Here is a 27140-nt window from a genome sequence, read left to right as displayed (position 1 = left end):
AAGGATATATACCCCTGCCCCTGTCCCTTATCACAGGGCAGCCATTGTCCAAACTGATGCCAGCAACTTCCAGCCTCAGCCAGCACCAATACCCTGCTTGTAAGGGCTTTTAGGAGCTTCCCACCTGAGGGGTGACGTGAGGTCAAACACACATGTGGGTGCAGAGTGAATCTGCCAACCCAGCCCCCCCCCAGCTTTGGGGAGCCATTCCTTACTTCACAGAAAGTAAGGGTGGGGTTGACCCCAGGGCAGGCACTTGGCCCAAGCAGGCCCATTGGAGTCCTGGGACTTGGGCCAGAGGTTACCAGGAGAGATTCCCCGAACCCGGAGCTATAAAGACCATTAGCCTGAGGCTGCTGGTGACTATTGCAAAGAGAGCATGAGGCCTGGGAGGCGGCAAAAGAGAGCGCGCCCAAGGGCACCATCATCTACACCCCTGGTCCCAGTGTGGGTTTGCTGATGATGTGAGCCAATGACTCACCACCAACGTTTTTGGGGTTTACTTGCTCTCATTCCAGTGTGGTTTCTCCCACTTGCAATTGAGAGGCCAGACCAATGCAAGGTTTAAATAAGAAGAATAGGATTCAAATCAGTCTTGACATGCAAAAGTGGAAGTGGATTGGTCTCTCTTGGGCCGAGGTGAACAGGTAGGCTGATCCATGAAACCCTCTAGAAAGTCTGGTTCGAGGCAAGGACTGAAAAAAAATGGGCTGCCCAAGGACCCCGGGGCAATCTCCGCAGCTCTCCGGGGTGCTCTAAGGACCGCCCCCCTGACCACCAGCTCAGGGGTACATGGGGCCCACTCACCGCTTGGAGAAGGCACAGGTTGTCACGGAGGGAAGCCAGCACGCCAATGAAGGAGACAATGAACATGATGACCCCCAGGAGGATGAGGATGATGGCCGGGGCCAGAAAGGCACTTTCAAGGGTCTTATATTTCTGTCGTTCCACCTCTGCATAGATTCCCACCGACAGGACCAAGGCTCCGATCAGCTGCAGCAAGAAAGCAGGGAGTGAGAGAGAAGAAAGACTGGCAGTCACTTGATTATCCTACAAAGAGTTCGTCTGGGGGCTACGGTGCCTGTCACCGGGGGGCTCACCCCAGATGACCGTACATGAGGGAACCTGCTATGGGCTGAATTGTGCTCCCCCAAAGTTCAGACGCTGCACTCCTAACACCCCCCCCTCCCCGCTTAGTACCTCAGAATGTGACTATATTTGGAGATAGAGCCTTCAAAGCAGTAATGAAGTTAAAAATGCAGTCATATAATCCGGGAAAACCCATCTCTGGAGCCAATCCAATAGGACTGGTGTCCTTATAAGAAGAAGATATTAGGCCACAGACACACACAGAGGGGAGAGCATGTGAGGACACAGGGAGAAGGAGGCCATCTGCACACCAAGGAGAGAGGCCTCAGGAGAAACCAACGCTGCCAGACCTTGATCTTGGCCTCCTAGCCTCCGGAGCTGTGAGGAAATAAATTTCTGTGGCTGAAGCTACACGGGCTGTGGCACTTTGTTAGGGCAGCCCGAGCAAACTGGCACAGAACCCCTTTAGAGGAAAGTACCGGCGAGCCTGGGGCCCTGTGATGCCTCATACACAGGCTGGTCACCCCGGGGACATTTCCGAGCTGCTAAACGCAGCACCCTGAATGTGGAATATATAGGCAGGAGGACCATCGGGAAGGTGGAAGGGTAGCGTAGGAGGAATTTTGAGGGGATTTTTAAGTCAAATCCCTTGTTAATCAACTTTCCCAGCAGTGGAAAGATGACTGAGTCCCACTTTGTCAGGAAAAACCAGGTCACAAAGCCCTTGGAGGGCCCCTCTTGTCTCTCCGCCTCAAAGTCTCGTACTAAATTTTCAGGGAGTTTTATCAGCTGACACCATTACCAAGCCTCAGACGAGTCTGGGGCTACACTGCCGCCCTGGGATCCCACTGCAGTGTCCTGACTGGCCCCCTTCGGCCCATTCTCCACATCAGAGTGACCAGGCAAACCCAAATCAGAGCAGGCTGGTTCTCTGTGCGCCAAGAATGAAAGCCACAACCCTAACCACAGATGACAGGCCCACACAACCTGTCTGAGCTCACCTCTCACTTCCTTCCCTCCCTCACTCGACGTTCGCAGCACTGGGCTCTTACTGCTGGCGGAACACACTCAGGGCGCCACCCCAGGGCCTTTGCACAGGCTGTTCCCACTGCCTAGAATGCTCTTCTTCCTGACATCCACATGGCTCACCCCTTCATCTCCCTTTTGTCTTTTGCTCAGTTGTCAGCTGCCTTATGAGGCCTTCCCGGGACCATCTTATTTAAAAGTAGAAAATCCTTCCCCCTGAAACTCCCGATCACATTTCCCATTTCATTTTTCTCCTCTGCCCTGACCAGTATTTAACAAGCAGCTTTCTTCTTTTACTTTGTAATTGTTTGTCTTCCCCAAGAGACTCTAAGCTCCATGTCAGGAGGGATTTTCCAACTGTTTGGGGCATCCCCAGCACCATGACAGTTCCTGACATTTAGGAAGTACAGTCGGTGCTTACAATCAATGTGTACTGAATGGATGCGTGCCGGACTTCCCTTGGGCTTGAGTCTGACGCTGTGTACCCCGTCTCCTGCTTGTCCAAGGATTCTGAGTTTCCGGGCCACACCTTCCTGAGGGCAAGGACACATTGCCAGATATGGTGGAGAAGGTGGCGTGGGACAGTAACGAGAGCCACGGCACAGCCAGCTAAGGTCCGAGGAAAGGAAGTGAGGAGTAATACCAACAGGATGTTGGTGAGATACCCTAGAGTCAACAGCCAGAAAACAAAGGAGTCCACCTCTCCAGTTCCTCACTGGCCTTAAATTGGCTCTAATGTGCCCCCAAAATAGATCCCCTTGACTTCCTTCTGAAGAGTACTAAGACCGCCCTGGGTAAAGGGAAGTGCCTGCTTTCTCCAAAGCTTTGACAAGTGGCCAGGATGCCAAAAGCCAAACAGAATGAGCTTACTTAGAAACATGGGATAACAGAGGATGGCCAGGAAGCTGTCGCCCCGGGACAAGTTGACCATATCAGGAAAACCGTGCATGAAATGATGTCATCAAAAGTACCCACTTGGGTGAATGTTTAAATTTATAAGGCAGAACACACACACACACACACGAAACTTTCTACAAGACAATGATGATCCCAGGAAGTAAAATCTACCTTTGACAGAGCAAGATCAGCCAGAGGCTATCTGGTCAGTTCATGCTCCAAAACCCAGAACAAGGTGAGATCATTGTTCAAGGCCGGCCTAAGCCCTGTGGGTCCTCTAGAACAAGAGCAAGCAGCTGTAAAAAAAAAGCCCCATCTCCCCCTTCTGAATTACCGGACTTCTAAGGAATCACTCGCTCAACCCTAACCCTGAACCAGACGCTGAGCCCAGAGATCCCTCCACCCCAGAGCTGAAGATCATGGTTAAAAAAGACCCCATACGGACAGACAGACAGACAGACGTAAGCCTTGAGAGCCCAGGCAGGGACTGAATTAAATATGCAAGGACACAGCGTAGGTGCAGGTGACAGAGGTGGGATTTTATCCTCTGTCTGGATGAAAAATGTCATTCTTATGCTGTCACTGACCCAACAAGACTTAATATTTTCAGAATTGATTCCTTATACTTCTGAGAATTTTGTGTTTCCTGTTTTAAAGAAAAAAAAAGTCTTCCAGACAGGAGGGCCTGGGGCCCTGACATCTCTGGGCTCCCAGCCTGTGCCCCTGCCTGAGGCCATGCTTCTGGGCTAAGGTAGCCTGCTTTGGAAACCATCTCCAAAACACCAGAGTAGAACTGACCCCAGCCCTCTCCATAAAGGCATAAAGTGGCTTCTTCTATTTTTACAAGCTCCCTAGAGCCTCGGACCCACTCCAGGATGGCCTTGCCCGCAGGAAACAACACTTCCTTTGATTGCTCTCCCTCCTGGTGCAAAGCATCGCCTTCTCCTTGCTGGTCAGCCCTGCAACCTTCCCAGACCACTAAAGCCATAGGAAAAGTTCCAGTGGCGAACACAAACCCAAGCATCCCAACTCCTCCCGCACTGTGTAAACTGAGCCATCACACACCTGCTTCCCTGGTCCAGCCAGACAAGCCCCGAGGAGGCTCCCACAAAGCACAGGCTGCTTGGGCTCCTCACTCAAGTGCTCAAGGGGCCGTGGGCATGGGGAGAGGCAGCCGTACCCTTCCAGGAACGTTGAGATTTCCAATGATATTTACATCTCTGATGACATCAGTTTATGTTCACATTTGAGTATAAAATTAACTGTCAGGGAGAGCATGCAATCCCATCCAGAACTCTCGGCTAATTATAGCCTTTCCACAAGGCTGCGGGCGACCACTCCAGCCCCAGCCAGAAGCAAATGGCCCATCTGTCATGCAACTTCAGCTAGACAGGGCTGGTGATGGGGGGCGGCGGGTGGGGCACACGGCCATGCCCATCTGGGACCAAACAGGGGATGTCGCTGGCAGTCCCCAGACCAGGCCCAAAGCCCCAGGCTTTGCAAGCCCTGTGGTGTCTTGAACAGGCTGATCAGAAACCCTGTGGCCCAGCATAAACTGGCCCGAAGAATCCTGCGGAGCCCTGCAGCTTGGAACCAGCTTCCTCCTCCGCAGGGAGAGGCCCAGCTTCACATGGATGCTGGAAGCAGGAGGCCCTGGGAGGCTTTCCGGCACCTGTGTCTCCTCCTTGGGGAAGCATCTGGTCACCCACCTGCTGGCTCATCCCCAGCTGGGGCAAGTCTCACAGCAGACCTGCGAGACCCATTTTCACCCTAAAAGGCACATACGAGGTACCTATTATGTTCCAGGCCTGGAGCTCACAGGAGTCACAAGACTAGATAGGGGTAAGATAGGGGTCAGAGAGGCTGGAAATGACCTCTACAGTCCGATGGATGGAATTCAGTGGGTCTTTGAACTGGGGATGGAGAAAAAAGTCATATCTTTACTTTTGCTAACCTCTAGCTGAAATGTTTCTGGCACAAAAAAGGTGATGATTTCCTGGTCTGTGGGAAGCAAGCTGTAGTTCCTACCACGGAGAGGTGCAGGGGAGCTGGGGATTCGAACAAAAGTGAGGGGGAGATAGGCAATGTGAGGAAATCAGGGTGGGCTTCCTGGAGATGTCAGTGTTTCCTGGAAGGTCCCAAGAACTGCTTCATTCTGGAACTACTTCATAAGGCACTCGAGGCTCCAGAGTTCTCTGCTGGGCCCCAACAAAGCACTTTCCTGAGTTTCTAGCTTCGAAAGGAGGTAGGGAGTAGCTAAACTCTAAGGCCCTAGAGAGATTCTAAATAAGAGGGGGTTGGCAGGGCCCCTGCATCTGGACCTCACGTCCGTCAGCTCTTCTGCCCCAGGCCAATCCTGCCTGTGCCTGGGCAGACAGCCAGCTCCTCCTCAGCATGTTCATACCAGCTTGTCTCCTGCGCAGAAGGAACAGCAGAGGTGAGACAAGAGATGCGGGCTGGCATTCTGGGCCTCCGTTATCAGCTCAGTGCTCCCGGCCATGTCCCGTCTCCTCTTTGGGCCTCATTTGTCACCTGTAAAATAATAAAGCCCGCTGCCATTTACAGAGTGATGATGCTGCACAGCAGCCTGCAAACGCTAGACCTGCATCACCTCCCTTAGTCTTCGCACCCCCTCACATGCCCAAGAAAGGACCAGTCTCACGTTCCTGACCAGGCCCTTAGCCGAACCAAGTGATGCAAAACGTAGGGGAGGCAGTCGGGATTCCCCACTGAAGCCTGTCTGTCTGACCTGCTGCTGAGGCTTCCAGACAGGCCTTTCGAGAAGACCTGGGGAGAACTGGGTCCAAAATGTCCTGGCAAAATACAAAGGTACGCCGAGCAGAGCAGTGCTGCCCAGAGCAGGTCCTATGACGACACCAACGTCCGGTCTGGTGGCCACTTGCCACGTGCAGCTAGTCAGCTCTTGAAATGTGACTCGTGTGCCCAAGGAACTACATTTTTTATTTTATTTCACTGTGATTAATTTAAACGTGACCACAGGTAGCCAGGGGGCCACCGTGTTGGACAGCACAGCTCTAGAGGTGTCCCCCATTGGATGCTGTCCCTCACCGCTCTCCACAATGCTCCTTTCTAAAGTCACAGCAACCACCCTTATTTAGAAATCATGGGCCCTAATCATCCAGCCACTAGCTAGCAAGGGTCCCATTCATCTTCACTGACCTCATTCGGCAGAAAACAGTCTCTTCTCCCAGTTGCCCCAAGAAAGCTCACTTCGTGTTGTCCCCTGCCTCTTACCCCCAAGGAAAGCAGGTCAGGCCAGATCCAGAAGGCCCTGGCAGTGCCCCCAACCCAGACTGATAGAGGGTCCATTCTGTCTCCTCCAGAAGAGTGCCAGACCCAGCTCCAGGACCACGGGGCAGTTCCACGCTCTCGGGTCCTGGAGCCCAGTGCTGCCACCCTGCCCCAGCCCTGCCACAGGTAGCCCGTGCTTCCGGAATGGGGCTCCTCCCAACCCCAAATCAAAGCCAGCCCCTTGGGAAAGCAGCAGCTGCCGGCAAAGGAGCCAGTTTCTGGCTTTTGTCACTGATACTTTGCTGTCAGCTCTGCCTTGACTCTGGACAGGACTTCTTTGTTTTAACAAAATATAGACATCAAGGGCAGAGGACCTGGTTAATTGCAGACCTTGGTCCATGACACTCTCTGACACAGCCTGCTTTCACTTATAATATAATAAGCACCGATGACTATAATATAATAAGACCACTCCCGCTGATCTGGCGTGACCCCACTGTCACACATTAAGGTCCCACATATGCTTAGGTCTGTTTGTGGCTCCTGATCCATTCCCTCGGTCAATCTGGCTATCCCCAAACAAACGTCCCATTCATAGCAACTGCAGCTTTATAACACATCTGGGCATCTGGAAGGCCAAGTCCCTTCCTGTTTTCTTTCGAAGTGGCTAGATATCCTTGGACCTAGATTCTTCCGTACACATTTTAGAGTCACCTAATCAAATTCCAAGAAAAAACCTGCTAAGGTTTGACTGGATCACTCTGAATCTATAGATCCCTTTAGGGAGGATTAACATCTTTATCAGAGCTTCCTGCCCGTGAGCATGCTTTATTCCTTCTTTGTGTCTTCTTTATTATGACTTCTCTAGGAAGGGTGCTCTCCATCCCCTTCGAGCTTTTTGGGCAGAAGTGGGGAAAGGCCTCTGGAAGGCTGGAGAGCCCACCAGCTAGGTCCAGGGGTGGAAAACATGGCCTTTGGAAAACAAACCTCTAGGAAACAAGGTGGGTACACCAGTCTGTTTTGCTTCCCCTCCTACAGTTAGAGAAGCTTGATTTCAAAGACTCCTACGCACACACACACACACACCACACATTCCAGGCTATGAAAGAGCTGAGCTGGGAGGTTTGGCAGCCCCAGCTATTTGACCCAGCCAGGGCAGAGAGTGGGATTTCTCATCAAGAACACCCCCCACACACACAAGTACCAAGCACAGTAAGAGCTGACCCAGCTGGGACTCTCCTGAGGAAAAGTTTGGGGGCAGACAGGTGGGAAGTGGTAAAATAGACAACCGATAAAGCTATTCTGAGACAAGAGGTGGAATTACTTCCTCCTGGGAAATCAGAGAAGGCCCATTGGATCCGAGCCTTGAAGGATGCAAGGCAGTTTGACTTCCCACCACTTTCTCTTCCACGAGTGTCGGGACCACTGGCCCAGTGTACCTGTTGGAAGAGTGAATCTGAGAAATGACCTTGCTTCAGATGCCCATAAGCAAAAGAGAAACTCAGGTGATCGCATTCCAGAACAGAGCGTTCCAAGGCCTACAGATCAGAGTGACTTGTGGTTCATCTGAAAACCAGGGAAAGAGCCAAGGGAAAAAGGAGAGTCAAGAGCAAATCACCTCCACCCAACACACTCCTCTCCCCGGTTTTCTTTTCCCTCCCTCTCCAGGCCTCTCTCTCCCCCTACCCCTTCACTGTGTCGGAACCAAGAGAGTCAGAAGCTGCCTCCCAGGGCTGTGTTCCCATGACATCTGGGTGATTATCTTCACAGATCTCGGGCCCAGGTGGGCCCTGGCCAGGCGGGCTCATTAACAGAGGCCCATCAGCACAAGAAGCCACGTGGGTGGGTGGGCCTCGCAGTGGGGGGACAGTGGACAGGTGGGCCTGGCAGTGGGGACAGGAAGTCCCCCAGCTCTGGTCACTGCAGGCAGTGCCCTAGGCCTAGGGATGGAGCTCTAGCTGAGAGGTGAGGAATGGGGAATAGAAACTGGGATCTGGGTTTGGGGCCCCTCAGGAAGAAGAGCTCTGCAGTGTGGGGCTGGGGGTGTTTCCTGCTGGTTGTGATAAACCACCACTGCTTACCCCCTCCCTCTGGCCCGGGGTGCCGTTCACCATGGCACACAGCATCCAGTGAGTGAAGGCTCTCCCGCTCAGGGCTGTGGGTTGCTGCCAGGAGCGGGGAAGGTGGCCCAGGCCTCTCCACCTCTCAGACCTTTTAAAAGGAGACACGGGCTCACAGAGTGACAAGGGGGCTTTGTCCTAGACAACGGCTTCCAGTTCAGGTCCCAGCAGCCTTTTAGAGCATGCATGTATCCACCAGGTACTGGGCCAGACATCCCCGATTCTTCTACTGGCCTGGGGCTTTTCCCAGAAACCACCCAAAGTGAAGGCAAGAACTTCAGGGACAGGGTTGGTGGGTAGGCGGGGGCCTCCTGTGGTCTCACTTCTCCCTGACCCTCCGGGCTGCTGAAAGAAGTCCCCGTAAAGGAGGCAACTGCCGGGGCGCCTGGGTGGCTCAGTCGGTTAAGTGGCTGCCTTCAGCTCAGGTCATGATCCCAGAGTCCTGGGATGGAGCCCCGCATCTGGCTCCCTGCTCAGTGGGGATCCTGCTTCTCCCTCTCCCTCTCCCACTCCCCCTGCTTGTGCACTCTCTCTAATAAATAAATAAAATCTTAAAAAAAAAAAAAAAAAGAAAAGGAGGCAGCTGCCTGAACAGGAGTGGGCCGGGCAGGGAAGGGCAGCGGGAGGGGAAGGAAGAGAGGAAGGACACTCCAGCCTGGGTTCAGAGGGTGCTGAGGCCCCATGGCCAGGAGACCCCTTGCCAAGGGTCACCCGGCTGAGTAGGCCATATTTAAATTAAGGGTTGTCTCTACACTAAGTGTTTCATGTTTCTTATTTTTAACGTTAGATGTAGTTTTTTATCTAAGAAAAAAATGAGGGGCGCCTGGGTGGCTCAGTCGGTTACGTGGCTGCCTTCGGCTCAGGTCATGATCCCGGGGTCCTGGGATCGAGTCCCACATCGGGCTCCCTGCTTGGCAGGAAGCCTGCTTCTCCCTCTCCCACTCCCCCTGCTCGTGTTCCCTCTCTCACTGTCTCTCTCTCTCTGTCAAATTAATAAATAAAATCTTAAAAAAAAAAAAAAGAGGGGCACCTGGGTGGCTCAGTCGGTTAAGTGGCTGCCTTCGGCTCAGGTCATGATCCCGGGGTCCTGGGATCGAGCCCCGCATTGGGCTCCCTGCTCAGAGGGAAGCCTGCTTCCCCCTCTCCCACTCCCTCTGCTTGCGTTCCCTCTCTCGCTGTCTCTCTCTCTGTCAGGTAAATAAACAAAATCTTTAAAAAAAAAAAAAGAAAAAAATGAATCAAATTGCTTTTTCTATAAATGTGGCCCTTGCCTCATCCTTTCCCCCTTTGTCCCTGAACTAGAGTTGGAAGGGAGAGGGGGCAGCCAGACCACAAGGGTCAGTGCCTGGCGTGTGCGGGGCCTCACAGAACATAAGCTGCCTCCACTCCCAGGGTTCATGACTCCAAAGAGGTCAGAGGACAAAGGGGAAAAGGAGCAGTACCACACATTGGAAGGAGCATTGGAGGCGAGGGGAGACTTTAGTCCCAGTCTGTCACTAGCTCCCATGTGACCTTGGGCAAGCCCCTTCCCCTCTCTGGGCCTCAGTTTCCCTGCTCCAAAAGGGAGGGTGTTGGCTACAAGCCCCCAAATCCCTTCACTGCTCCAGAAGTCCATGGAAACTCATACGAGGACAGCCCCACCCAGAATCCCGGCCATCAGCAGACGGAGGGTGGCCCAAAGACGCCTCTCCTGGGATCCCCCTGCTTTCCTACCTGCTCCAGAATGTCACGCTTCAGCATGAGAAAAAACCCTACAGGGGACGGAGGTGCCCTTCCCACCCCAGCCTCCACCAACATGCACACCCCCAGCATTGTCTCCTACAGCAGCAGTGGGTAGGACGCCAACTGTTTTTTTTTGGAAATACTAAAGGTGTAAGGGGCTAATACCCATCCGCCAAAACTCAGCTCAAAGCCCTCCTCCCCTGGGAAGCCTTTCTGGATCACCCCAGCTATAGGGATCTCTCTCCACTTCTGATCACCTCTGAAATCAACAATGGGAAGCCCTCACCAGTAGGATATTCATTGTATTAATTATGCCTGTTGAGCAAATAATGCCAGGTGTTTATTACTGACCGCGGGCAGGGCGTGACGGCAGGACCCAGCAACACACATCCCATCTTTGACCTCAACAACTTCAAAGTCTGCAAATGTGTCACTTCCACAAGTTCACAGGACATTGGGTGGCTTAGGTCCCAGACCACACTCTCCCCACAGCAGCTACATGAAAAGTGCTCAGGGCCCGAGCTGGTCCACAGTGGCCTGCTGAACCACATTGTCCCTGAAGCAGGATGCCATGCAAAAGTTTCTGGTGTTCAAGAAATGTGATTCCTCCTTCCCCAGTAGAGATACAGTACAGTTCTAACACGGACATCTTCAAATTAGAGGCCAGAAACCATTTCCCCTTTTAGAGGCACTTTGCTCCAAAGATAATTTGGGGAAAGGGGAGTCCTTGTTGTGAATTCCAAGGCAGCATTCACTGATTCAACATACATTTATTAAATCCCTATTATGTACCAGGCACTGGGCATAAAAAGATAAGATTTAGTTCCTGCCCTCAAGGAACTCGATCTGGTAAGACACACCAGCACGCCAGCAAATGCAGGAGAGTTAGGGAAACACTGGGGCAGAGTGTGCAGAGGGGCCAGAGAGGAGGAGATGCTAAATCACAGGCAAGACCGGTGAAATCTGAGAAGGCTTCCTGGAGAAGGTGATGCTTGAACGGAGTCCATTTAATGCATGGGATAGACAAGCAAAGATTTCTGAAGTGGCGAGCAGTTTGGGAAGCCCAGGAAGGTGCCAGGGGGACAGCAGGTTTGCACAGCTGGAGCCAAGCACACCTCCAGGTGACTGGAGGAGGAAGGAGGCCAGGCAGGCTCACAGAGGCCAGGCCCCCAAGGCCAGGCCTCTCAGGTTAAACCAAAACATTCATTCATTCAACATCTCTTTACTCAGGGGACTTTTAAGCCAGTGGTTCTCAGAGTTTTTTATCTCAGGACTCCTTTTTACTCTTAAAACATTTGGAGGACCCTAGAGCTTTTGTTTTTATGGATATCTATTAATTATTGACTACATAAGAAATTAAAACAGACATATTCTAAACATTTATTAACTCATTTAGAAATAGTAATAGATTTACATGTTAACATAAATAGCATACTTTTTATAAAATGTTTTCCAAAAAAAAAAAAATGGAGTGAAAAGAGTGGTGTGAGTTTTACATTTTTTAAAAAGATTTTTTTATTTGAGAGAGAGAACGCGCACAAGCAGGACTTGGGGGGAGAGGGAGAGGGAGAAGCAGACTCCCAGCCGAGCAGGGAACCCGATGCAGGGCTTGTTCCCAGGACCCTGAGATCATGACCTGAGCCAAAGGCAGACGCTTAACAGGCTGAGCCAGCCAGGCGCCCCCAAACTTTACATTTTTGCAAACACCATGTGGCTGATAGGAAGACGGCCGCAGTCTCCTAGCTGCTCGCTCGGTCTACAGCCATAATCAGCCCCCCACCCAGTGCCCTGGAATACCCCCACTGAACACGCCCGAGGATGACAGTGCGGAAGGCAAGCAACATCTCAGTATCACTGTAAAAAGGGTCCTCCAAATGGTTTTGACTTCAGGGACCCCTTGAAAGGGGCCCCCCCCAGGGACGGCTGGAGCAGACCCTGAGAGCAGCTGTTTCGGGAACAAGAGGCGGGGGGGACACAGCTATAGCAGCGAACCAAACACACAAGTCCCGTCTTTGGGGGAGTTCACATTCTAGCTGGGGACAGACAAATAAGAAAAACACAGTATGTCATGGTTATAAGTGCTAGGAAGGAAATAAACAGGAAAGGAGGCTGGGGAGGCTGGAGGAGGAGACTGTCATTTTAAATGGCTTAGTCAGGGAAACTGACATTTGAGCAAAGACTTGAAGTAGCGGAGGGCTCTCTAATATCCATGCGACGTATGGACGAATGTTCAAGAGCTACCAAGACCTTGGAATGCACTCCTGTGCTCACAGAAGAGCATCTATGGGGTGACAGAGGGGGACTGTGTAGGAGATGAGGTCAGAGGGCATGGGCGGGGGTGGGGAGGGCAAAGCAGGTCAGGTCGAGCCTGGGAAGCCACTGACAGGACTCGGGCTTTTGCTCAGTGTGTGGGAGGCATGCAGGTTTACAGAGGAACCTCTGACCGACCTTGATTTTCAAAAGTTACTGGGACTGACTGCTGTGCTGAGAACAGACTGGAGGTGGGGGTTGGAGGCACAGAGGGAAAGCAGTCAGGAATCTCCTGCGGTCACCCTGATGCCAGGTGGCAGCAGCCTAGACCATGGGGGGGCATGGAGAGGGGGCGAGAAGCAAGCAGACCTGAGATATATTTTGATGTTGCAATAGGGAAATAGCTGAAATAATTTAAGCAGGGAGTCACACGCTCAGATTTGCTTTCAAAAGTTCTTTGTGGGGCGCCTGGGTGGCTTAGTTGGTGAAGCATCTGCCTTCGGATCAGGTCATGATCCCGGGGTCCTGGGATGGAGCCCCGCGTCGGGCTCCCTGTTCAGCGGGGAACCTGCTTCTCCCTCTGCCCCTCCCCCCCGCTCATGCTCTCTCGCTCTCACTCTCTCTCAAATAAATAAAATCTTAAAAAAAAAAAAAGTCCTTTCATCAAAGAGAATATTCACATAGCCCCAAAGAGTCATCCCACAGCTTATTTGTCATCAAGGGGACATGCATGTTGACAATGGAGGGGGCTGGCGGGCTGGCTTGGCATGGCCAGCAGCGGGGTGGCCGGACATCAGACGCCTCCAAATCAACATAGTATCCCGGACCTCCCGCCACAGCCCCCGTGCAGCGCTTGTACCGGAAATGTGTGGCCTGAGCCCAGTGACGAGGAAACCGAGACGCGAATCCAGAGCGCAGGCGTCTGCAGGTCACTGGCCCGGAGCTGTCAAAGGAATCACAGGCAGTGCGGATGGACTAGACTGGGGCATTCCAGAGACGCGTCTCGGCCAAGCCAGTGTGTGAACCTCGAGTGCATCCTGGTTGAGTAAAAGATCCACCCCAAAGGACATCTGGGGAACAACTGGATAGGAACTGCATAGGAGATGAGGTTTTATTTTATGGAGGTTTTTTTTTTTTCAGATGGACAATGGTAGCGCGTGGGAGAATGCCTTTTTTGGAAAGCTGAACGCTGGAGTATCTAAGGGTGAGGTCACAGTGCCTGCAGCTTTCTTTGGGCTCGATTGCAAAGAAGTGTTGTATTGAGAGAGAGAGAAAGAAAGTGAGAGAGAGAAAGATCAGAGAGAGAGAGATGTTAAGACGAGATGTTAACAACTGTTAACCAAAAGCATGCAGGCATTCTTTAAACTCTTCTTTCAACTTTTCTGTGGGTTTAAAAAAAAATTTTTTTTTCAAGCTCATTTCCCCTCTGACAACTTGATTTTGGAACTACTGATTTGAGGCTTCTCCGGTAACCAGGTTTCTCCAGCTTGCAAGAGAGAAAGGGCCTCTCCTGCCCCACCCCAACCCTCCAGAACCAGGGAACCCAAGACTTCGTCCCACATATCCGTGGGCACACAGACGTCCCGAAAACCTGCTCGTACACACTGGCTATTTGCAGAGCATCCATGATCTAGCAACACCAGGCCATGTGGGCAGCCAGCCCTGGCTTGTGCAGCTCCCTTGAGCACCTGGCACAGGGGCTGGCACAGGGCCCGGCATGTGCCACTGGGGATTCGGGGTGGACACTCAGGGAGTCCTCAGTCTGGCTTCCAACCGGACAAGGGCTCATGCAGGCCCCCTCCACCCCTGCATCACAGCAATATCCAGGTCCAGCAAGCCTTCCCCTATCCACTTGCTGATTTTCCCTAAGCAACGAGAGCGCAAGGCCCCAGCAGATCCTGGTGGATCAGGCAAAGGCAGACAGGTGACACACAATCGTCCTCCCAGGCCTTCAGAACATATAACATTCAGGGACTCAGAGGTATTTCCACTCATTTTTCAGATGCACTTTTTTGTCAAAATGAGATTCAATGCAATGCAGGAACTGTGATGCTAGATCCTGATTTGTTGTTTTTAATGCACTGTGAGAAATATTTTAGGGACGACTGGAGAAATTTTAATATGGACGTTGTATTTCCCTAGGCATGATAATGGTAGTTATAGCCAAGAATGTTCTTTTTTTTTTCTCTCTCTCTTTTTTAGAAGATGCATCCTGGGATATTTGGAGTGAACTGTCATCATGTCTGCAACTTACTTTGACCTGGCCAAATGTTTCAATTCTGGCTGATGGGCATCTGAGTGTTCCTTTTGTCATTCCTTCACCTTCTCTCTCTGTTTTAATCTTTTTACAATAAAAAGTTGGGAAAGCCGGCAAGATCCAAGTTCCATTTTTCCCAAGAGGAAGCCTGTTTACAGGTCTGAGTTTCTCTTTGGCCTGGGAAGTCTCCGTGGCCACAGCCAGGGGCCTGCTTCCCAGAGGCTGGGGGCAGGCTGCTTCCTGCAGCCTGGGATTAATGCCCTCACCAGATGTCTCACTAACTGCAAACCGGGGCTAAATATAGGTTATAACAGGAACCTACCAATTATACAACCAAGAAAGCCTACTAGAAAACAGGACCCCAAGGCTTCAGGGCACGCTCCTCCCTGTGCACGGGAGAGAGGCCTGGGGGAAGGCAGAAGGGGGTCACTCTATACCCTCAGTTCCCTCCTCCTCTGCTTTAAGAAAATTAGGATAAGAGAACACACACACAACAAACCAGCAAGATGCAGTCCCGCCATTTAGGAGCTGTGTGACCTTGGACAGGCCACTTCCCTCTCTGAGCGTTGGCTGCCTCTGCCATTAAGTAGGAACACTAACACCAGCCCGATGGTCACACAGAGGACCCCGGGAGACAGGGAAACTCCTTTGTGAACCGTAAGGTGCTCTAACACGTAGTGAGAATCCCCTTTTTTTTTTTTTTTAAAGTCAACAGATACAAAGACCGTGTTAAGTGCCTACACCTGACCAGAAGGTTCCACGATTTTTCTTTAAATCAGCTTTTTCTTAGTAAAATAAACATGATCCTGACCTAACCTATCAATATCTATGAAATCAAGATTTGAGAGAGTAATTATTTTCTTCCGCACATATCACACTTCATGCATATCTATTAAATTTTAAAATGCTACCCCAGGGACCACCTAAAAGCCTCTTGCGAACCACCAGGAATAAGCAGATGGACGTGGCTCTGGCCCAACCCCCTTATTTTGCAGATGGGAATGTGAGATCAGAGAGAGGCTGTCACTCCCACGAGGTCACACAGCATCTTAGCCATCGGACAGCAGCTGTGACCTGGGTCTCCAGACTCTCAGGCTAGTGCTCCCTCCATCACAAGATGCCCTCCCTCATCAGGAACAAGAGTTCTCACGCCCTGGCATGCCCTAGCCTGACGGAAATATTAAAAGGACAGTGAGGGACACTGAACGACAGGGATGCCAGCTCCTTTTCTGTCTTCCTGCAGTTCCAGAGAACCCGATGTAGATCTGGGTCCCGGTGCCGCTTCAGGCCCGCTCCCTCCTGTCTCACAACCCACACGGGGTGGCAGTCAGCCCACCTCAGTGTGGGGGTCCGGAGCCCCTGCCCTGGGGAAGCTGCTCTCCACACCGGGGCCCCTGCTCCTCTAGCAGAGCATCATGGAGAACAGGAGGGCCTCCAAGGGCCTCAGAAATGTTAGATGGCTGCCTTAGTAACAGAGCCCATGAACCAACGACCCCCTCAAACAGCCCAAGTCTCCAAAAGGGAAACGGTCTTCCAAGGAGAAGCCCCTGAGACAGAAAGGAACTGAGAGTGAGGCTGGGCATTTCCTTGCAAGTTCCCTAACCTCTCTGGGCCTCTCCTCGCCTCGGCGTAGAGCTGCCAGCCGCCTCTCCGGTGGCCGGCCTAGTAAATGAGAGCATGTCCAGCAAACAGAGGGAGGGCTCACTGATCGTTAGCTTTAAAAAGGACAAAACAGGAGAATCCAGAAGGCACGAGCAGACTGGACAGGGGGCAGCATGGAGGGCTTCTCGATTGCAAAAAGGAAAGTTCGGTTCTAAGGCCAGCCCCAGAGGAGTCCACAGGGGAGAAAGAAGACAGGGACAAACAGGCCCCACTCCTGTCACAGGGACTGGGGGTCCCTCCACAACTCCTGTCCTCTTATTTCTGCTCTGATCATCACACCCCCCCACCCCCGCCCTTGGGCATGCAAAGAGTCAAGTGGCCACTGCCACTCCTACGGGAGCCCAGAGCCCAGCTGCCTGTCCACTGCTGACTCAGTGTCCCCGCCAGAGCCTCCTGGGAGGCCCTGGCCGGCCCTGCCCCCAGCACAGAATGTCTGCAGCTGCCTGAGCTCTCTGCTAGCACTCGGTGAGTGACAGCCTCTCAAGGGACAGGGCTGGCTCCTCTCCCCCCACCCCCAGCGCAGCACAAGGCCAGGCAAACAGTGATCCTGGGGCAGAGGTTAGGCAGAACCAAGCCAGCGTTCCAAGCTGCCGCCCGAGTTCCCTGCTGCACACAAGGCCACACAGCAGGCCTCTGTCCCTGGGCACAGCGGCAGTCCCATTTACAGGGGGGGCTCCCATCCCCCAGATGGAAAGGCTAATCCCGGGGGAAATTACCGAGTGGGGCTCATCGTCCCCTCTGAATGATGTTGTTCCACTGGCCAGTTTGAGAACCAGAGGCAGCTGCTGTGGGGTCTGGCGGATTTCCTCCCGTCTGAAAGGAAGGGGTTGCGCCAGGTGCCCTCCGCGGCCCTTGGGAGTTTGGCCCAGCTGTAAGTCCAAGTCACATTCTACCTGCGCCAGGTAACAGGTGACAGTCCTGTTCCGAAAGGCTGTACGAGATCAGACGAGAAAGGCTGTACGAGAAGCGTAAATGTTTTACAGCCCCGCTTGGCAAGCAGTTTCCTGAGAGCTAGCTCACATCCCCCTCCCCTGCTTTACCCTCCTTCCATCCGAGAGCATAACCACGGGCCTGCGCGGGCGGCAGGGGCGGGGCGGGGGCGGGGCCGGACGGTAGGCCTCGCCCCCACGCCAGCCTGCTCCGCCCCCAAACCCCATCCGGGCCTCCGCAGTCTTCAGCACAGCCCCCAAAAAGGGAAGGCCATTCCCCCTGCTCAGCTGGGCCCCGCACGGGTGGGACAACCTCGTGGAGCAGAGAGGGCTTGCGCTTGTTTCCTGAAGCTGCCCTCAGGAATCCCAAGTTTGCTGGGGCTGCGCCGTAACGACTGGGTGGCTTAGGGCAACAGCAAGTCCGGAGGTCTGAGGTCTGAAACCGACCTGTCACAAGGCTCCTCGACCTCCGGAGGCTCTGGAGGAAATCTTTCCCCGCCTCTGCCGGCTTCAGGCTCCTAGCCCGCCTGCCTCTGCCTCTGCCTCCGTGTGGTCTTTCCCTCTGTGTTTGTGTCTCGTCCCAAAGCTTCCCCTGCCTTTTCTTATAAAGACACTTGGCCTTCGATTTAAGGCACACCCAGGTGATCAGGATGATTTCATCTCAAGGTTCAGAACCTAATTATATCTACCAAGACCCCTTTTCCAAGTAAGGTCACATTCGAAACATGAACGTATCTTTTTTTTGGGGTGGGAGGGTGGGGTGGGGGACCATCAATCCACTGTAGAGCTCAGTGATCAGAGTCAGAAATCGAGTTCCCATCCTTCCACTAACTGGTCACTAGCTCATCACCATGACCCCAAACAAATACATCTCACCTATCTGGAACTGTTTTCCCATCTGGGAAATGGGTATGGGCAACCGCCTGCCATGTCTCTCCTAAGAGAAGTCAGAACTGCAGGTCAACGAGATCACAATCAACATTCCAAACACGATGCCCATGCATCAGTGGTTCTCAAACTGAAGACATAATTTAAGGTGTGGGGGGGGGACCATCCTAGCTCAACTCCCAAGTGCGAATCTCTGACTCACAAAAATACTCACAAAAATACTTGTTATGTTACAAAGTTGACTACAGAGAAGTGTTACCTTTAGAACGGGTGAAAGAATGTTGTAAAGATAACCAAAAGGAAAACAATATTCTAGAACTCACGGACCACCCCCCACTCCCCAGATACATCCCAGTGCTCCAGAGAAGCCCAGCCTCCTGAGCCATCTCCCACATGCCCAAGCTGGCAGTCTCCACAGGCCTCCATGGGCCCTTCTCATCCAGGCTGAGCCTGCTGACTCCCACGTACCCCTCCTCCAACCCCAGCTAGTCCTTCTCTCTTGTCCTGGGACCAGCACCAGCAACAAGCCTCTTGCAAACAGTGCACTAACTCCCAGCACAAAGACACTGTCCAGATTGTCCAGGAGGCTGGGGAAGTTTCAGCACGTCACTCGGGATTCACACGGAGCGAAGGTTGGCTTGGAAACCTGGCCAGTCCGGTCAGAGTTCCCTCACAGGCACCACCAGAGCTGCAGCTTCCATTCCAAGCTGCACATTAGAATCACCTGGGGACATTTAAAATTAGAGCTGCCTAGGTCCCACCCCATACCCACTGTATCAACTCCGAAGATGGGGCCTGGTGTGTACTGGCAAAATCCACCAGGACCAGCAGCCTCAAGCCATAGTCGAGGCTCACCGATCTAGAAGGTCCTTTTGACCTCAGGAAGTGACCCAGACTCAGAATTTGGCACCAGCCCCAGAAGCCAGCATCCCACTCCACTCCAACTAGGGGACTTGGCCCCAGTCTGCAATGGGGTGGCCCCAGGGGTTGGCTTCTGCCCTCTGCCAAGCACATGGAGCCCAGCACAGCACCCGGCATGCTATGCGCGCACAGGAACTGAGTGTCTGGCCCCAGGCACCACCATGGTCCCACCAAGCTGCCCCCAGCACAGCCCATCCTCTGGTAAGGGATTGGAAACAGCACAGAAAGCCTATGTGACTGGTCCAAGGCCACGCACAGTATCCTGGGAGGGGCTTCCAGCAGCCCTGGGAGTAGGTGGTTCTCTCCCAGCAGAAAGGAGGGGGGCTCTGAGCCCCTGAGTCCAGACCAGGCCAAAGCTGTTTTCCTTCTTCCCCTCCATGCAAATATTTACTTTCCTGCAGGCCAAGATGCAAATGCCTCCTGGGTGAGAAAGTTCCCTTTGGAAAAGATTAAATACAACACAGCAGGCACTTTCAACAGTGAGGTCCCCGGTGGGGGGGGATGGATGCAAATGGTGGGTTGCGCCAGTCCCTTCCCCAGTGGGGGCCTCAGTCTCCTCAGCTGTAAAATGGAACAAGTGTCCCCTGTCTGCGTGGTTCACACGGGTTGCTCTGAGGATGCAGAGGTGAAACACAGTGTTGGTGAGGCAGGCACCCGAGGGCATCCCTCCCGTACCCTCCGGCACCCCCTAACCAACACCCTGGAGCACAGGGATCCTGCCGGTGATGCCAGCGCCCAGCAGCTGTACTGCAGGCTCCGCCCTGTCTGCCTGGCCCCCACGACGTGCCAAGTTCTCCCCTTCCCACTGATGAGGAAACTGAGGCCCAGAGAGTTGTGGCTGACTTGTCCACAGTCATGCAGCCCATCAGTCTCACTCCTCACCCATCACCCAAGTGATCTTCCCCTGATCTGCTACCTGATGGAGCTGGTCTCCGTGGCCTCCAGTTCCAGCCTTCCCCGGGGGTGCGTCCAGGCCCAGCCATCGTCCCTCTGCTGTGACCGCCCTCCCTCTCTTGAGGCTCGTCTGCGCTCCTCATCGTCCTTTAAGCCCCCTTCCCTCCTCTTCCAAGTCACCCCGAGGCTCCTCCACAATCCAGGCTGCCCAGTGGGACAGGAAACGACCCATGACTTCTGGCTGCTCCTGCCCACATTAGCTTCCGTCCTCCTCGCAGGGTGACCCTCTGGGTGGGGAAGACGACACCTTCGTCTTCTCCGTTTCCCCCTCCTGGCCCAGGCCTAGCCTAGAGCTGGACAAATGCCCCACGTTGACTCCCAAGGGCCACGGAGGGCACCTGGCGCAACCCCTTCCTTTCAGACGGGAGGAAATCCGCCAGACCCCACAGCAGCTGCCTCTGGTTCTCAAACTGTGTGGCCAGTGGAACAACATCATTCAGAGGGGACGATGAGCCCCACTCGGTGATTTCCCCCAGGATTAGCCTTTCCATCTGGGGGATGGGGGCCCCCCCTGTAAACGGGACTGCCGCTGTGCCCGGGGACAGAGGCCTGCTGTGTGGCCTTGTGTGCAGCAGGGAACTAGGGCGGCAGCTTGGAACGCTGGCTTGATTCTGCCCAACCTCTGCCCCAGGATCACTGTTTGCCTGGCCTTGTGCTGCGCTGGGGGTGGGGGGAGAGGAGCCAGCCCTGTCCCTTGAGAGGCTGTCACTCACCGAGTGCTAGCAGAGAGCTCAGGCAGCTGCAGACATTCTGTGCTGGGGGCGGGGCCGGCCAGGGCCTCCCAGGAGGCTCTGGCGGGGACACTGAGTCAGCAGTGGACAGGCAGCTGGGCTCTGGGCTCCCGTAGGAGTGGCAGTGGCCACTTGACTCTTTGCATGCCCAAGGGCGGGGGTGGGGGGGAGTGATGATCAGAGCAGAAATAAGAGGACAGGAGTTGTGGAGGGACAACTTTATTAAATCCTAGCTAGTTACTGTGGGTGATGTAGGCTGTGACCCTGAGTTCTGTCTCCCACTCCCTGGCATAGGGACACCTTGGCCTCCTGGAAGTGCTTCTCCCGGCCCCACTTCCCCAGGTGCTGGGACCAGTGCTCCGCCGTGTGGGACACTTCCAGGATGGCCTCTGCCTGGACGCGCATGCCCATCATGTGGTGCACGGTTTCTGCTGGTACACTGCTAGAGCCCAGGGACTAAGGGCTGGGAAGGACCCAGCCCCCGAAAAAGGCCACATGCATGCCCAAGGGTCAGACTTCTCAGCCTAAGGCTATGGCCACAGCCATCTGCTCTGCAGACAGAGCATCCCCAGCAGAAAGTAGCCTCCTCTAATAAGACAGACTCCAGAAGGTCTCACATCTTAAGTCCCAGACCCCTGAGCTCCGCAAGGCCCCCGGGGATGCCGGGCCCTACAGGGTGCTTGATGCTTTTGCATCTCTCCTCTTGAAGAAGCCGCCCCAAGGCCTCTAGTGTATCCAGAGACAAGAAGTGTAGGAGGCTCAAAGAGGTGGTCCTTTACCCAGGATCACACAGCACTTGATCTGTGTCTCCAGCCAGCCCTGCCATCGGGTCCTGACAAGTAAACCTCCGCTTTCAGTCACTCAGACCCTATACTCCTCATAGGACCAGGCCCCTGCCACCCTCCCACCCACAACTTGGCCCTTCTTAGGCTTCCCCATCTGCTTCAGCCATGCTGGCCTACCCCAGAGCCTTTGTACGGACTACTCCCTCTGTCTGAGATGCTCTCGCAGTACTTTTTTATGGCTGGCTCCTTCTCATTCCTTGGACCTCAGCTGAAATGCCAGCTCCTCATAAAGGCCTTCCTTGACCACACCATGAAAGTAGGAACTTTCATCTCCTCCCCCTGCTCCCTAATTTCCTCTTTAGCACTGATCGCAAGCTACATTTACTTACGGGTATGTCTGTCTTCCAAGGCCTGGACTAAGTCTGTCTTGTTCAAAGCTATTTCCCAGTAAACATCACAGTGCCTGGCATACACACTTGGCATCAAATAACTATTTGTTGACTGAAGGAGCAAAGAACCACCTCCACCCTGGAGAGAATTGCAGGTCAGGACTGGACTCCCCGCCTTCCACTAAGATGCAATTCAAACCCACTCACATCCATAGGTTCTCTCTGGACAAGGTTAATCTCAATCTCGTGTGTTTTGCGCTAACCCAGAAGACCTCTTTCCCCCCTGTACATGGAGCCAGCCGGTACAGAAATTTCATTATCAGTCTCTTATCTGGTTTACTCTGAGCCCCACCCCCGCTGGCATTGTGAGTCACCCGGAGAGGTGAGGCACCAGGCTGGGTAGGAAGGAGGACAGGTTGTTACTCCTGCATCCTGGGAACAAACAGCCAAAGACGGCGAGGTCCCAATCCATTCTTACAATTTAAAACGATGCCTCTCTTAGAGGAAGAGAAGGGCTCAGGCTCAGAAGCCTAAGCTAAGGGCAAAGAAACTTTCTTGAGGCCTTAGTTTGCTCATCTGTGAAATGAATGCATTGGAAGATTCTCCAAGTGCCTTCCAGGTCTGCCTTCTTGATTCTCTGGATTTTTAAGGCCTCTTGGCCAGGCGGGGAGAGGGGACCCTAGTCCCATTGCTTCCAGATCTTCTCTGACAGCCCATTAGGCCTGGTGGCTGCTTCTCCAGGATGAAGTGACTTTCTGCTTAAATTTCACTATGTTCTCTTTGAAATGCTTGCCTAGAACAAGAGGAAAATGGGCCTGCCTGAGGATTCAAGCACAATAATAATTTTTAAAATTCAGGAAATTAAGTCTGTGCCTGTAGGTACAAGGAAATATCCAGATGTGTGTTTATCAGCGTGTAACAGGGGTGCTCTCCCAGGGCCAGAACAAAGGAGACTTCTACACTCTTCAGCGTACCCACCTGAATTGCCTGAAAGGTTTTTTTAACTAAGCACACATATTATTTTCACAAAAACAATAAAGCTCTTTTCAAAAGTTAGAAATTCCTGCTGGAAACTGAATCTATTTTTTTCTTTTATGTCTGGCTTCATTTAGTGCCTAACTGGAGGCCAGGGACATGGCTCCTTCCAGAAATGTTATCCTCCACCACACCTTGGGCCCTGACAGCAGGGGGAGACCACGGGGTGGGGGGGAGAGGGGGGCAGGGTGAGGGCTGCTGAAGGTCATGGCCACCCAATGCAGTCAGGCCACATGGGTCCTGCTCTTGGTCTGTCCCAAACTTGCTATGGGGTCTAAAGCAACTCGCTTCCTCTCTCCCGGCCTGTTTTCCTCAGTAAAATGAAAAGGTCACTCTAGAGGTGCCTTTAAGGACCCTTCTAATTCTCAGTCTATGGATCTTGAGTTCCTAGAAAAATAGAGACGGGAGTAGGAAAAGATTGGCTAATCCTTAAGTAGTTGCTATAGTGTTTATGCTAATGTGCCAGGCATTGCTGTAAACTCTTCCTGTATATTCATCCCTTTCAGGGTCTCTGCAACTCTCCAGTATCACCCACTTTACAGATAAGGCAATGGAGGCCGCATGGAAGTTAGTGCTTAAGTCACTCAATTTATAAATACCAGAGTTGGGATTTGAATCCACGCAGCCTGGTACATGGTCCACACTCTTAAACCTAAACTATAGGAAAATATAAAGAATCACAGGTCAAGCTATGATAATGGGGTCCATCCTTGGAGAAGGCAAGGACTTCCCACTCACCTCCCCCACCCCAAGTCCTTTCCTTCCTGATTAGTCAACATCCCCCAGCCCTGACACTCTTTTGTACCCAACTGGAAATCCTTACCCCATTGTCAAGGCAACAGGCTGATGCTTTCCAGAGGGTCAGTGCCTCCGTGATCATCCCAGGCCCCTCTGCAAATCCAAGGCCTCAGCAAATCTGACCACTGCTGGCTACACACCCAATTCATGCCCTGATCCAGGGGCCCCCACCTCAGATCCTGGCTCACAAGACACAGCTTTCCCTGAGCATTCACTCTGTGCCCAGGCCCAAGACCAGCACTTGGAAGAGGATATGAACGAGCCACGCCCCTGACCTCCAGGAGCCCACAGTCCAGCAAGGAAAAACAGTGGTGTAAACGGATCTCTAGGATACTCTGTGGTCAGTGCTCAAATTAGAGGTGTGTCCCCAGTGGGCTGAGGGCACATGTGTCAGAGTGATTCACGCTGCATGGTAGGAAGAGGAGGCCCCAATGCCCCTGGGTGAGACCTACCGGAAGGAGCCCTGAACTGGGGCCGAGGAGGCACCCTGAAACATGCCCTGAGCCCCACAGTCCCCCTCTGAAAACGAGATGGCCCCCAAGTGTGGGACAGGAGGTCATGTGAGGAGTTCAAGGTCACATTTATACTGACTCATAGACTGAGAAACAATTTTCATTGCTCACTCTCCTTCCCATCCTTCCCATTGCATCTGGGCGCAAATCTGTTTGGTGCCAGTTTGTCTTTCAGCCTCTCAAACACTTGCCAGCCTGCCTTTCGAACACAGAACTCAGGTCCACAGCCTACATCACCCATCCAGCCAGGATTTAATCACGTTTTGTTTTCCCTGCACTATTTAGTGTTACAGTTGCATGCTCTCGTCCATGCTCAGTATCGGTTTCCCATTGGCAGTGGCGATATAAAGCCACCTTTTAAAAAATAATTTAAGATTAAAAAGTGAGTCAGTTTAAAGTAGTAGAGTAAATAATACTATAATTGGTATAAACTCTACGAAGGGCAGTTTAACAAACACCAAAATTCTAAACGCACATACAAAACCAGGCAAAGTGGTTCTATGCGATTAGACATTCCGACTGATTACCGCTGGAGGGAGGGGGTGGTGACCGGAAGCGGGTGCAAGGGGGGGCTTCTGGCCTCTGCTCTCCATTCTAGTGGTTGACCTGGGGGCTGATTATATATGTGTGTTCACTTTGTAAAAATCCATCAGGCTGCATCCGCTTATGATCAGTGCATGTCTGTATGTATATTATACATTCTCGTATCCTTTTAACCCACTGGTTCTCCTTCTAGAAATTACCCTGCAGATATACACACACATGTACAAAATGACATGTTCAAAGCTCCTTGCTGCACTGCTGTTTGCAGTCACCAAAGATCAGAAACAACCCGAGTTCCCCAGCTGGAGACTGATTGAATGACTTTGGGCATAGCCTACAGTGAACTCTATGTAGCCATCAGACAGAATGAGGTGGCCACTACCAGAGCTCCAAAATTCACATGGACTTAAATGTAAGTGAAAAGGTAAGGGCAGAACTGTGTATCCTGTGCTCCCTTACATGAAAAAAAAAAAAAAAAGAATATGTAAAGCATGCACATGTCCGCGCCTAGGGCATCCTATGGCTAGGATGCTATCTTTGAAGTGAATGATAAGAAACTGATCATAGATGTCCCCTCCCCTCTGGACAGGGTGGGCGAGGGGAGGGGGGGAAGCTGGAGGCTTGTCACTGATGACTACTCTTTGGTACTTTAAAATTGTGTACAGTGTCCTTGCATTTCATATTGGATAATAAGACTGAAAGCAGAAAGTCCCTTACAGAAGGAGCATGACTATGGTAAAACTTATGGCCCCTTCTAGACCTAAGTCTGAGATGAAGGTCTTAGTATTTTGGGCTTATAAAGCACGTAACCCTTGGCCCCACTCCTCACTCCAAGGGATGGTACCAGAGATAATGGGCCTTCCTATAAGGGGTTTCCAATTAGCAGCAAAGCCTGTCTAGGACACATTATTTCCTCCCACTGGCCTTCACCCTGCAGTGAAAATCTGGCACCTAGAGCTGCCCTGGCAGAGCTGTCAGGTGGCTGAGTTCTTGGCATGGGTGGGGAGGTTTTTAAGCAGAAATACTTCCAGGGATGGGAAGTCAAGGATTTGGTAAGGCAAGCTCAGTTGGCTAGAAAGGAAAGATTCCAAGTTCTGAGTCCCACCCGGCCCCAAGAGAAGCAAAGCAAGGGCCATTGAGTGGTCTCCCTGCAGGACACAGGGGACAGCGACAGAACAAGGCCTTGACAATCGAGGTCAACTGTAACTGTATAACTCTCTTTTATACAGCACTGGTCTCACCCACATGTCACTATCTTCCCATATCACTAATCCTAAAAACAATCCAGTGAGGTGTGGGGCAGGGTATCAGTTACCCATTTTACAGATGGGAAAATGGAGGTGCAAGGGGGTTAAGAGACTGGTCAGGGATTACACATGGAGAGAAGGGTGAAGCCAGAAACATAGCCCCCACCTTCTGACTCCTGGTCTTCCCTTATCTTCTTACCTACCCTCCACCCCCAACAACCTTAGCCTTCCCTCTTTCAACTGTGACCTCCAGAGCGAAGAGCTCCTGCGGCCAGACAAGCAAGGGGCAGGCAAAGAATCCCAGAACCAAGGGGCCTGTGAGACCATCAGGCCCAGCAGTTTACAACCCTGAATACAAACTAGAATCACCTAGGGAGCTTAAATAAGTTTAAACAAATATCTATGCCAGGGCCCAGGGATCTGTAGTGTTTTTTAAAGTCTCTGGTTGATACTGATGCAACTTTGGGAGAGAATCACCCCCACCCCAATCCCATATACAACCTTCTGCCTCCCTGAGGCCTCCACCATCCTCTGCTCCATCCTCTGACCCCCAAATGTACTGCTCATCTCTCTTCCACATTACCTAAAATCAGAGAACTGGACTGGGAATTGGGCTTAGCCTAGTTCTCTAGATAGGCAAGTCACTTAACAGCTCTGAGGTCCCAAACAAGGAAGTGACTTGCCTAAGATCTCCCAGTGAGTCAAAAACAGAACAAGACTAGAATCTGGATCTCTTGCCTACCAGGCAAGGTCATATCCATAGAGGGGCCAAATGGACAGTCAGACCTGTTATCAGGCAGATCTAGCTATTCCTGCTAACAGAATAGATCCAGCGAGGGTCTGAAGAGGAGAATACAGTGTGCAAATGTTTCAAGAGGGATGGGAGCCAGGGATCTCCCCTCCAGTCCCTGGGCAAGTCTGCCCTGTGGCTACTGGGAGCAGGAGACTATTCTAGAGTGGCAAGGCTGGAGCTGGCTTATAGAAAGATGTCCTCATTTTTAGGTGGGGGTCCAGCCTAGTCTGAAACCTTCATAAAGAAATCAGTCTCTTGTGACAGCTAACCAGGAGGGCCCAGTTTCCCAGTCTATAATAATAATAATAATAATAATAATAATAATAATAATAATAATAAT

The 27140-nt window shown here is 52.4% G+C and overlaps 1 protein-coding gene across 3 annotated transcripts in view; it reads right to left on the bottom strand.

Moving 5' to 3' along the window:
- Positions 1 to 27140, bottom strand: part of LOC118018956 (tetraspanin-15) — a 49841-nt gene that overhangs the window by 21525 nt on the left and 1176 nt on the right. The window contains exons 1-3 of one of the 3 annotated variants that reach the window (XM_035017719.1): positions 16992 to 17313; positions 5417 to 5544; positions 808 to 993 (exon numbers count right to left, since the gene is read on the bottom strand). In XM_035017719.1, coding sequence (XP_034873610.1) covers positions 808 to 993; positions 5417 to 5512 — 282 coding nt within the window. In that variant the 5' untranslated portion in view covers positions 5513 to 5544; positions 16992 to 17313. Of the gene's footprint in view, positions 1 to 807; positions 994 to 5416; positions 5545 to 16991; positions 17314 to 27140 lie in introns of those variants that run through there. The other 2 variants (XM_035017723.1, XM_035017729.1) reach the window with 2 other exon arrangements.

This window comes from Mirounga leonina, unplaced genomic scaffold (assembly GCF_011800145.1).
Source record: "Mirounga leonina isolate KUSES-001 unplaced genomic scaffold, KU_Mleo_1.0 Mir_107, whole genome shotgun sequence".
In the NCBI taxonomy this organism is placed as follows: Eukaryota; Metazoa; Chordata; class Mammalia; order Carnivora; family Phocidae; genus Mirounga; species Mirounga leonina.
The sequence above is the reverse complement of the archived record's forward strand: the minus strand, read 5'-3'. Positions and strand labels throughout refer to the sequence as shown.